The sequence below is a fragment of the Notolepis coatsorum genome (genome assembly GCF_963971535.1).
Source record: "Notolepis coatsorum genome assembly, chromosome: 6".
Classification (NCBI taxonomy): Eukaryota; Metazoa; Chordata; class Actinopteri; order Aulopiformes; family Paralepididae; genus Notolepis; species Notolepis coatsorum.
In genome coordinates, this window is record NC_140170.1 from 154,568,732 (window position 1) to 154,581,640 (window position 12,909).

The window sequence follows — 12,909 nt, forward strand, 5'->3', positions numbered from 1 at the left end:
GGGAGGTTCTCAATACAATTTGGCATCGGACAGTGACATTCTAATTAGGAATAAATCGGACACAAATCCTGTGGTGTCTATTAGCCAATAAGATACATGGCATGAAGACCTTCTCTGTGGTGTTGCTAGGGGAACAGCTCGGGCCTACATGTATCTGCCGTCAGCTACTGATATTAGCAAAACACAATAATGGGAAATAAAGATGCGCCCATTTAGAATGTTTATGTTCTCATCAGGTATGAAAGGTCTCTACTAGAGAGAGAGAGAGAGAGAGAGAGAGAGAGAGAGAGAGAGAGAGAGAGAGAGAGAGAGAGATAAGATTGTAGAATCGTTGTGGCAGAGGTCAGAAGCTGACCAGAGGCGGGACATGAGAGACACCGAGGTCGACATGAGGGTGAAAGGAAGAGGACAGCAGGGTCTAAACCGGGGCGTCAGAGAGAGAGGAAGCTCAACACGAACTGAATCAGGAGGAGGATTCCAATAGAGGACTGCAGAGAATGGCCCCGCCCGCACTCCGACGTGTTCTCCTGCAATAGAGGTTCAGAGAGAATTAATTAGAGTCTGACAGCAGGCTCTCTAAAAGGAGCGAGGAGGAAGAGTCTGATGACAGCCCCGTACACTAATACTGTTCACACCAAATGAAGACGAATGGCTCAAACATTTATAGCTACTGTATAGTAGTCGAGAGAAGACTAACCTCTGAAGTCTGTGGGTGCGTATGACGTCTATAGTAGGCTACTTACCCAGGCACTATAGTCAAAGAGGACTAACCTCTGAAGTCTGTGTATGACGTCTATCGTAGGCTACTTACCCAGGCACTATAGTCAAAGAGGACTAACCTCTGAAGTCTGTGTATGACGTCTATTAGGCTACTTACCCAGGCACTATAGTCAAAGAGGACTAACCTCTGAAGTCTGTGTATGACGTCTATTAGGCTACTTACCCAGGCACTATAGTCAAAGAGGACTAACCTCTGAAGTCTGTGTATGACGTCTATTAGGCTACTTACCCAGGCACTATAGTCAAAGAGGACTAACCTCTGAAGTCTGTGTATGACGTCTATCGTAGGCTACTTACCCAGGCACTATAATCAAAGCAGGCAGGCGGGCCTTTACGGTACCGTGCAGAGCTCAACACTTCACATGGGTTCTCCTCCTCGACTGTTCACCACAGTTAAGGGACCTATCATTGCCATTAAATACCCAGACAAGAATGATGACATTCAGACAAATAAATAAGTAAATAAATCTCCTCCGCCATGGCTTAATCTCCACACTTTGCAGTTATTTTCACACTCTGGGTAAATTCTAGAAATTAAAGTAGCCTATATTGTCAGTCTACAAACAAATTTGTCGAGTTTGGTGTAAATCGGACCAAACGTTCACAATTAACACATCACTTCCTGTTTGCCATGCATTTTTCTGGAATTTGATTGGACCTCAGTTTGGCTTATTAATTATTGAAACAACACATTGATACCATCAGTAGGATATCACAAAGGGACAAAACGTTTAAAATGTTATAGTCTGACTCACAGGATATATACACTGTGGGTATAAGCATGCCATTGACCGATGGACAATCAGAATTCTCCTCCCATTCCACTATCTGCAACACTATTTTGCAAGGGCACCAGCTTAGCACCGCCCAGGATGATTGTGATTGGTAACTGGCAAGAGCCCGGGCCCTCTTTAGGACGATTTGCCCACCGGCGCGACACGCCACTTTGCGAGCGTCTAGCGGCTCGGGTCTGCATTTTCTATAAAACATAATATTAAATAGAATTAAAGCCCTATTTGTTGCTGTTCGAATGCCACCTCACTCGACAAAATCAGTTCTCGAGTTACATGCCGATATGTCAGGCATGCGACTTTGTACACGGGAGAGTCAGATTACCACCCCCGACTCCCGAGGCTCTGGAACTCTCAATCATTCAGCGATTGCGGAAATTATTGTACAGGGTTGTAGCCATAATAAACGGATTATTATGAAATTTGGACCTGTACTACAAACATCGTGAAACACCGCGAAAGTGACCATTTTAATCTGGCCTGGAGCGGCAGAGATACGGAAAGCGTATGGCGATGAATGAGGATCGCCAAAATAATTTCCTAAATAAAATGGGGTCGTGGTATTAAAAAGGTTTGAGAACCGGGGCGGTCAGGTGGCGTAACGGAGATTGCGTTCGTCACCAACCCCGGAGCGGCTGGATTCGCCTGTTCGAATCCAGCTCACAGCTCCGGGGTTGTCACCAGCTTGGCTGGCCGTTCACACTAATACAATTGGCAGTATTAGAGGGTGGGAGAAGCTGGCGGGGTGGGTCCGGGTCATTGTAAACAGCGACTCCTACAGTTCGGTCGGGGCGCCTGCTAAGCGCGGATAGGATCTAAGTGGGATAGTGTGATCCTTCCACACGCTACGCCCTCTCAGTGAGAATCCGCGCTGCCAGGTGAAAAAAGAAGCGGTTGATTGGCTGGACGTGTGTCGGAGGAAGCACGTGGTAGCCTCCACTCTCCCAGACCGACTGTGGGGGGTAAGTGCGCAGCGACCAGGAAGGGGATTGGGAATTGGCATAACGACTAACATTGGGATGGGAGAAAATCGGAGGAAAAAGGAGGAGGAAAAAGATAAAAAAAAAAAAAAAAGTTTGAGAACCCCTGGTTAAAGAAATACAAACAAGCCAGAGTGTTTTTTCCCCCTATAGCGGCATGATAAAAGGTTCAGCCTGATGTTTCTCCAGTGCTGGCACAGTGCTAACATAGTGTGGAGAGAGGTATAGCTACGCGAGACTACAAATGTTATCATGATTAGCATTTCATTAGCACGAAAAGCTGTTGAGTTCATGTTTTTAGTGTTGTGAAAATAGTGCCACCATGAGGCCAAATTAATCAAAACGTCACAGGCCTCCTCGATATTTGTCGAATTCAAATCAAACAAAGCATTCAGAAGTAACACATCACTTCCTGTTTACCATCGGATCTGCCAATCAACTATCTAAATAATACATTTAAATATTATAATTATAATAATTATAATAATTTAGGACCTGCTCCGAGGTCATCAATTGGCACACATGTGATGCATGCATGCAATTCGTATCTGCGATTAACCCATCCCGTTGTCCTTCCCCCCCAAGGGCAGCCGGGAGCAGACAGGCGTCAACGTGAGCCGCGCCAGGGGACCAATCCAAGTGCTCCTGTCCGTCTTCGTCAAGGACGCCACAGTGTTAGCGATCTTGTTGTTGTGCATGTTTTTCCATTGGGTTTATCTTATCGGGGGGGGAACCCTTGCGAGCACGGGGAGAACATGCAAACTCCACACAGAAAGGCCTGGGAGATACCCCACCTGGGTAACTGGCATCATGGAAACCTGGTCCCCAAGCGGGAATCGAACCCTGAACCTTCTTGCTGTGAGGCGACAGTGTTAACCACCGTGCAGTGGTATGTTGGTCCATACAGTAGATAACACAGCAGACTTTGTGATAGAGGCTGCTAGAATGACCATGGAAAGGATACATTCGGTCTTGACCAGGGTCAGTCTCTCGATCTCACAGGAACTGCAGGGCAGCGTCTCAGCAACGACAAACAGCAGGTTGGTGTTCTCTATCCTCTTAGCATGGAACAACCTGGAGCACAGAGAGAACAAGAAGAACTAGAAACAGCCGGTTGGTGTTCTCTATCCTCTTAGCATGGAACAACCTGGAGCACAGAGAGAACAAGAAGAACTAGAAACAGCAGGTTGGTGTTCTCTATCCTCTTAGCATGGAACAACCTGGAGCACAGAGAGAACGAAGGTTATCCTATAACCCTAGTTATATGAATACTGGCTGAGTGTCTCGCTCTGCCATTATGAGATATCATCTCCAGCACCTACTGTGCGCGTAAAAAATTGCACATGCACCTCACTTGCACGTGACCACGCCTACTCCCATGCGTGCCTCTACAAGACACAGGAAGTGGTCACGTCCACGCCCTTCCAAGTTTGAATTCCATACGTGAAAAACATCCAAGGGACCTCAGGGCGCTGAAGAGCGAGACGCTCAGCCAGTATTCATATAACTAGGGTTATAGGATAACCTTCGTTATATATTCATACTGGCCAATCGCGTCTCGCTCTGCCATTATGAGATCAAAAGGGGCAGAGCGGACGCGTGGCCACGTCAAATGCACCCCCTGATAGCCCGTAAGCCCCTGCCAGGGAGGAGGGGAGTCCCGTCCACCCGCCCGTCCTAACGAAGGGGGGGAGGCAGTCAACTACAACCAATGTGCAAAAAATGGAACCAGACACCCCAGAACGCACAGTGCAAGTGGGACCATGTGTGACACAGCACTCAGCGGTCCACACCCACACACACCTGCTAGCCCACCTGATGGCGGGATGCAGGAGAGGTCCCGGACCTCAGGACTGCCTGGGAGACAGAACCCCCAGTCATGTCCATGAGGTAAAACCTAACAAAAGGACCCGGGGAGGACCAGGAGGCCGCAACGGAGATGTCCTCCACCGAGGCCCCCCCCCCAACAGGACAGCGGAGGCCGCCACTCCACGAGTGGAGTGTGCCTGACACCCGTGGGGGGAACCTGTTTAGCCAAAGTGTAGCAAAGGGCAATGCCCTCGCACAACCAATGTGACAGGCGTTGCTTGGACAGCGCCTTACCCGCGCGAGAGCCACCGTAACAAACAAACAGTTGATCGGAAGCCCTGAGATCCCGCATGCGACTAAGGTAAACCTTCAGCGCACGGACAGGACACAACAGGTGAAGGCTCGCCTCCAACTCACTAGCGTGAGGAGGAGGGTGAAACGCCTGAAGCACAATATCCCTGGAGCGATAAGAGCTCCGGATATTCTTTGGCACGAAGACCGGATTAGGCCTCAGAGTCGCACTGCTATCGGCCCGAATAGACAGGCACTCTGACCGCACCGAGAGAGCACACAGCTCACCCACGCACTTAGCGGAAGTGATGGCCAAAAGGAACGTGGTCTTAAAGGACAGTCGATCCAATGGCGCCTGATCAAGAGGCTCAAACGGGGCCTCCAACAATCGTCCCAGGACCAGTTGGAGGTCCCAACTCGGAGACAGAGAATGTTACACAGGCTTGAGACGCCGTGCGCCAAGCAGGAAACATCTCACGAGAGGGTGGCTGAACAGTGTTCTGCCCTCAAAGCCCACATGACAAGAAGATATAGCTGCGGCGTATACCTTCACAGTCGAGGCCGACAGCCTATTCAGGATAGACTGGAGGAAGGAAAGAACCGAGTCCAGGGGGCATGACACCGGGTCCAGGCCCCCAACCTCACACCACTCTTGAAACGTACGCCACTTCTCTGCGTAAACCGCGGTAGTGGACAGAGCGCACGTTCTGGATGGTGTTAACCACAGTAGAGTTAAGACGCATCCCCTCCAGATTCACCCTTTCAGCAGCCAAACCATTAAAGGCTGCCCCAGAACAGGAGGCAGAAACAGCATTCAACAGTGAGAGAGGGCCCGCGGTGACCACGGAACAGGCTACGGCGGGGCCACCAAGAGCTGAATCAGGGCCGGGAACCACACAGCTGTGCCCCGGTCCGGCGCGACCAGGATCAAAGTTCTGCGCTCCCGACGTACCCGCTCCAACAGCTGAGCTATCAGGTGTATGGGGGGGAACGCGTACAGAATCCCGGGCGGCCACAGATACATTGAGAAGGCATCCACTCACAGAGAGGAGTTGTCCTTCCGACCGACCGAGAACCACAAGGGGCACTGGTGGGACTGGCTGATCGCAAACAGGTCCACCGCGGCCTCCCCGAATCGGTCCCAGATCTGTCTGACTATGTCTGGACGTAGTCCCCACTCGTCCGGGTGAGGACCGCCCCGCGACATCACATCTGCACCCACATTCTCCCTGCCGGGGATGTGGAGAGCCCTCAGGCTGCGCAGATTGAGAGATGCCCATAGCCAGAGTTCGACCACCGCCCGGTGTAGACGGGGGGAGCATACTCCTCCCTGTCTGTTGATATACGACGCTGACGTTGTGTTGTCCGTCCTGATCAAAACATGCTCGCCCACCACAAGGTGGCCGGGCTGCTTGAGGACTAGAAGCACTGCCTTCAATTCCAACACATTGATATGTAGTGCAGACCGGACAGCATGGTCCTGCCAGCTGCCCCCTACTGCGTCGGTTTAACACGTCCCCCCCCCATCCCGTGAGGGAGGCGTCGGTGAAGACCGTGACGTGTGATAGCCTGTTGCCCATGGGGATCCCGCTGGTGAGGGCCCCAGGCCCCCCCCCCCCAGTGGTTGAGATCCCCCAGTACTGACACGGGAACCTTCAGCTGCTTCCACTTGCCTCTCACAGGGTCTATTTTCGTACTGAAAAACCACCTCTGTATCCTCCTCATGAAGAGGAGGCCAAGAGGGACCACAGGTTGAGTAGATGCCATCATACGGAGCAGGCGCATCACGGACAGCGCCGTAACCGTCCTGCCAGGACGGAACCTCCCGAGCATGCCGAGAATATCCTCTCGCTGCCGCTCTGAGAGGGTTGCCCTCATAGACCTTGAGCTTAGAATCAAGCCCAAGTACTCCACCTGTTGATTGGGAAGAGGGGTACTCTTCTTCCAGTTCACAGCAAAACCCAGACTGGTGAGGAATTCCACCACCTGCCTGGTATGAGACCTGGCGATCTCCTCTGACCGGCTGAGGACCAGAATGTCGTCGAGGTAGAATAAAATTCATATCCCCTGATGACGCAGAGGTCCCAGCGCGGTCTCCACGCACTTGGTGAATGTGCGAGGAGCCAGAGAGTAGCCGAACGGCAGCCTCTGGTACTCGTACGCTATGCCCTGAAACAGGAAGCGTAGGTATCTCCTCTGAGGAGGGAAGATCGGGATGTGAAAATACGCATCCTTCAGGTCTATGGAGGTGAACCAGTCTCCCACTCTGACAGCGCTTAACAGGTGTTTGACGGTCAACATTCTGAACCTTCTCGCCACAATCAACCGATTGAACGCAGACAGGTCCAGTATGGGTCTGACACCTCCCGATTTCTTGGGCACCAGAAAATACCGGGAGTAAACGCCACTCATCGCGTCCTCCCTTGGGACCACAACAACGGCCTGCTTCGCCACCAGAGAACAAATCTCTTCGGCCAGGGCTGTCACTGCCGTGGACCCTGACAATAGAGTCTGTACCAAACCCGAAAACGGAGGGTGGGGGTGTGCAAACTGCAACACAAGCCCCGCCCTCAGCGTTCTCTCCATCCACGCCGACATATGGGACTTCTGTAACCATATGTGGTGATAATCCCAAAGCGCCCCCGCAGCCAACTGGCGCTGGTCCGCTAGGAATTGTAGATAGGTGGCCCAGTCCCTCCCGCTGTGCATTGTCAACCCTGGTCTCGCCAACCGCGCGAGCAGGGTGTCTCGCGGAGCCGGGATATCGCACCCCGACTCTACCAACGAGGCAATCGCACCCAAGGGGGGACCCCAACAGAAAGAGGCGGTCTGATACGGGGGAAGCGACCATCACCCCCGGTGAAAGAGGCTCCCCCGCTGAGCATCTTCCCGGCTTAGCTTGCTGGGGACAGCCTGCTCTGCAGCTGGACATGCATGGTGTGTGGTCCCCACGCTGCCCGATAGGGAGAGTCCCTACACACCGTAGCCCTGTAGTGAAATTACTACCACCCAAATTACGAGTGCCTGACTCACTACCGCTGCTAGGATTGGAAGTCCGGACGGGGGAGGCACTAACGTAATACCCAGCCTGGGAGGGCGGGGCTGGGGGAACCCGCGCTGCGACCTCCTGGGCCTAGGGTTCCCCCTCTGACAAATTTTTTTAGATACAGGGAACCCTGCTCCGTCGTCAGATACAACACCAGGCTCACCAAACACAGATGCAGGACGTGTGGCGTGGGAGCCTCCTGACAGCACAGCATTCTCATAGACAGACCCAGGCCTAGCTAGCAACTGGGTGTCAGCCCCTGTCTCCATGAGAAGCGATATGTGGGGCCGCTTGCGCTTCACTGGAAGAACGCGGCCCGCAGCCAAAGGGGACAAATCAGAGCCTTGAGTCCCGTAGTGTAGCGGGGGGGAGTAACTGGAGAGCGTGCTAGACACAGCTAGATGGCAATGGTTTTTCAGGGCGTGCCCATCAAAAGGTCCATCCGCGGAAAGGGGAGCCCTGAGGAGGAGAACTCTCATCTCCTCCTCAAGGGGAGATTGCTCCAACCAAAGATGCCTGTGAACAAGCGTCGACAGCTTCCTAGCCCTCCCTGCGGTTATAGCTTGCGGCTGGGTCAAAAGCTGAATAACCTCAAAACATTGCGCAATGGTTGACGTTGGCTGGCCCTAAGGCCCCACCACCCGACACAATTTTTTACAGAAAAGCAGCCAATTGAGCAATGTTATTAGTTGCTGCTAAATTCTGTACTGCGGCGGTATAAGCTTCATCAGCCCACTCAACCACCTGCCGGGCCGACTCGCCCTCTGGCGTCGGCTTCCGGGCGGGATACCGTTCTACCATGCCAGGGCAAAGAACCGATGCCACCTGCTTCTCTAAGCATGGCACACCTGTCCTGGGCCCTGTCGTCAGACCATCCACCTGTGTAAAGGGTAAATAAGCCTCAGCCAAACCCCCAACATTAGACACCGATGCAATGAAATGGTTAAGCGGAGGGAAAACTGGAGACAGTCCCGGCGGGACACATGGGAACGGCGCCCCAAAAACATTAGCATTAGCAGTAGCTGCGCGCGCCAGGATAATTGGAAAAACATTCAACAACGAGTCATGTTGACCACATTTATCCAAATACCCAGCCCCCCGCGCCAATACATCGCCCGGTCGTCTCACGAGACAACGAGTAGTATTGAATATGCTAGTACCAACGCCTGGCGTTGTCGGTCCTACCTGAGCGCGGCGTGGCTCGACTGCCAAACACCGCGCGTAGTCCATCGGTCCACTGCCAAGAGACAAGGAAAGTTCAGTATAGGACCGACGTTCCGTCTGGACATGCCGAAAAGGGTCCGGGGGCTGGCGAACCTCTGGTGAAAGTCCAACATTGCGTAATCTCTCCCTTTGGTTCATAACAATGTTCCACCTGGTTGAAGTGCATATAGCAGGTCTACGGATGGAAAAAAATAAGGAAGGGCATGGACGTGACCACTTCCTGTGTCTTGTAGAGGCACGCACGGGAGTAGGCGTGGTCACGTGCAAGTGAGGTGCATGTGCAATTTTTCACGCGCACAGTAGGTGCTGGAGATGATATCTCATAATGGCAGAGCGAGACGCGATTGGCCAGTATGAATATATAACAAGAAGAACTAGAAATCAAAACACATTTTACTAATTAGAAATAAAACGTTAAAAAATATAGACACAAATGGTCATGCAACAGGTTCAAGCCTGTACTAGTAATATTCTACTAAAATGGAGGAGATGGTGTAGTGGTTAAGAGGGTCGGGACGCGTGAATACTTTCGGCAGCCAACATGCCCTTCCGCGTTGCTCTGATTGGCTGAGCACGCGCATGCGCATGAGCCGCGACAAGCTCCTCAGCCTCCTCAGCCGCTTAACGCAATTTATACAAATGGAAGTATTGATTACGCTGTAACGAATCATTAAAAAAATATACTGTTAACTGGAATATGTTGTTTCTTTACACATATGTTGGATTATGTAATTGGTTTGTCATGACAAACCAATAAAAAATTGCGAATTAACCGGTGGCTACAACAACACACAGTAACTACATGCATCATTGTTTACAATGAACGGTGGGGCTGTTGTTGTAGCCACCGGTTAATTCGCGATTTTTTATTGGTTTGTCATGACAAACCAATTACATAATCCAACATATGTGTAAAGAAACAACATATTCCAGTTAAGGGTATATTTTTTTAATGATTAGTTACGGCGTAATCAATACTTCCATTTGTATAAATTGCGTTAAGCGGCTGAGGAGGCTGAGGAGCTTGTCGCGGCTCATGCGCATGCGCGCGCTCGGCCAATCAGAGCAACGCGGAAGGGCATGTTGGCTGCCAAAAGTATTCATGCGGTCGGGACACATTAAACTAAAACTAGTGAAGTACGCCTGAAAGATACGTAACAGACACGGATATTTTATGGAAATCAAATGGTAAAACAAAAATTGTCAACCTACACCAGCCCTGGTGCAGAATCAACCAAACCCTGGTGCAGAATCAACCAAACCCTGGTGCAGAATCAACCACTACATACAACATGTAGATAACCTACACTAACCCTGGTGCAGAATCAACCACTATATGCAACATGTAGATAACCTACACTAACCCTGGTGCAGAATCAACCACTATATGCAACATGTAGATAACAGTGAGAGGTAAAGGAGGCAACAATACGGCACCTGAATTTGAACCCTGTTTTCTGCATTGGAAGCCAAACATCTAGTGCTCAGCTAAAGACAGGAACACAAACCTGGAGCAGCACTCAGCTAAAGACAGGAACACAAACCTGGAGCAGCACTCAGCTAAAGACAGGAACACAAACCTGGAGCAGCACTCAGCTAAAGACAGGAACACAAACATGGAGCAGCACTCAGCTAAAGACAGGAACACAAACCTGGAGCAGCACTCAGCTAAAGACAGGAACACAAACCTGGAGCAGTTCCCACAGTCCTGCAGCATGTTGTAGGAGTTGGTGGTGTTGGTGAAGTAGAACTGGCTTTGAATGACCACACAGCTGCTCTCCCTGGTCTCAAACCCTTCCACCAGAGTGTCACCTGCAACACACAACATGTCATATAACATAATACCTTCCTGGAAGTATCTGTAAAACATTCTTGTAAATACGCTTCTTGTAAATCAACTTTAGCTTCTATGGAATGGTATAATAATCTCTGTCACATCTTTACATACAGTAAAGTAGCTCTCTGTGTAAATGTTTTTGAATGTTCCACAAATCCACAGTCCAAATGGGGTCAGCCCTATGTTCCCACAGCCCTATGTTCCCACATTTCTAAGAATTTCTTTCCACTCAAAATTAGGCCCTATGTTCCCACATTTCTAAGATGTGTCTCAAAATGAGGCCCTATGTTCCCACAGCCCAATGGCCCCACAGCCCTATGTTCCCGGACGCGTGAATACTTTCCCCAAGGCGGTTGTCCTTCCGCGTTCGGTTTGCGCAGCCTGATTGGCCACTGACGCTTCTCTCAGCTCCCAATCGCATTGCGCCTAGCTTTCAGTTCCACAGCCCAAGTCCTCGCCCATTTCCTCGTATTGTTTTCATCTCTCTATATTATCGCGTTGCGCCTAGCTTTCAGTTCCACAGCCCAAGTCCTCGCCCATTTCCTCGTATTGTTTTCATCTCTCTATATTAACGTAGCCCATTTCCTCGTATTGTTTTCATCTCTCTATATATAGACTTTATTCTGTCAACCTTGACAATGTGCTATTGATGTAGACTAATCAAAGTATTTTTAAATGCTTTATGTCTAATAAACTAGACTAAATATAGCCTATAGAACAGATTTTTACAGCCTAACGTTAATATAGAGAGATGAAAACAATACGTTATTTATATATTGATGTGATGTCGATTGATATGAATAGCGCGTTACGTTAATATAGAGAGATGAAAACAATACGAGGAAATGGGCTACGTTAATATAGAGAGATGAAAACAATACGAGGAAATGGGCGAGGACTATTGATGTGAGATGAAAACAATACGTTATTATATATTGATGTGATGTCGATTGATATGAATAGCGCATTACGTTAATATAGAGATGAAAACGCGGTGGTTAGGTGGCCGAGCGGAGATTGCGTTCGTCACCAGCCCCGGAGCTGTGAGCTGGATTCGCCTGTTCGAATCCAGCTCACAGCTCCGGGGTTGTCACCAGCTTGGCTGGCCGTCTGCACTAATACAATTGGCTGTATTAGAGGGTGGGAGAAGCTGGCGGGGTGGGTCCGGGTCGTTGTAAACAGCGACTCCTACAGTTCGGTCGGGGCGCCTGCTAAGCGCGGATTGGACTTGAGGGGGATAGTGTGGTCCTCCCACACGCTACGCCCTCTCAATGAGAATCCGCGCTGCCAGGTGAAAAGAAGCGGTGATTGGCTGGACGTGTGTCGGAGGAAGCACGTGGTAGCCTCCACTCTCCCAGATGATCTGACTGTGGGGGGTAAGTGCGCAGCGACCAGGAAGGGACTGGGAATTGGCATACGACTAACATTGGGATGGGAGAAAATCGGAGGAAAATGGAGGGGGAAAAAGACCAAAAAAAAAATATATAGAGATGAAAACAATACGAGGAAATGGGCTACGTTAATATAGAGAGATGAAAACAATATGAGGAAATGGGCGAGGACTATTGATGTGAGAGATGAAAACAATACGTTATTTATATATTGATGTGATGTCGATTGATATGAATAGCGCGTTACGTTAATATAGAGAGATGAAAACAATAATAGGAAATGGGCTATAGAGAGATGAAAACAATACGAGGAAATGGGCGAGGACATGGGCTGTGGACCCTCTACTACTATAGGACAATAGGTTGGGTGTAATTGGCTACCAAATTAAGAGAAAGGGGGATAAAATCAGATACACATTTATGAAAAAAGTAAATGTGGGAACATATGGCTGTGGGACCATTGGGCTGTGGGAACATACTGTAGGGCCTAATTTTGAGAAAAATCTTAGAAATGTGGGAACATAAGGCTGTGGGACCATTGGGCTGTGGGAACATAGGCATGCTCCCATCCAAATTGTATAGTTGCACAGCGGATAGCACTTTGAGTAGTGCTCTTGCTTTGACTTTCTTTCATATTGTTTTTAATATCAGTGCCATCATAATGTTGTTGTGTTGCCATCTTGCACAGCAGTAGACTGTTTCACTGGAATTATGTTGCTAGGGAACAGTTTGGACCCAAATGTATTTCCTGTCAATTACT

At 49.9% G+C, this 12,909-nt stretch overlaps 1 protein-coding gene across 1 annotated transcript in view; it reads right to left on the minus strand.

The window, feature by feature from the left end:
- Window positions 1–431: 431 nt before the first annotated feature.
- cacna2d2b (calcium channel, voltage-dependent, alpha 2/delta subunit 2b) overlaps window positions 432–12,909 on the minus strand; it is a gene marked incomplete at both ends in the record, with an annotated part of 138,855 nt that continues 126,377 nt past the window's right edge. The window contains 4 exons of the mRNA XM_084316007.1: window positions 432–527; window positions 1,078–1,160; window positions 3,516–3,625; window positions 10,610–10,733. Of these exons, the coding sequence (XP_084172133.1) occupies window positions 432–527; window positions 1,078–1,160; window positions 3,516–3,625; window positions 10,610–10,733 (413 nt within the window). The remainder of the gene's footprint in view (window positions 528–1,077; window positions 1,161–3,515; window positions 3,626–10,609; window positions 10,734–12,909) is intronic.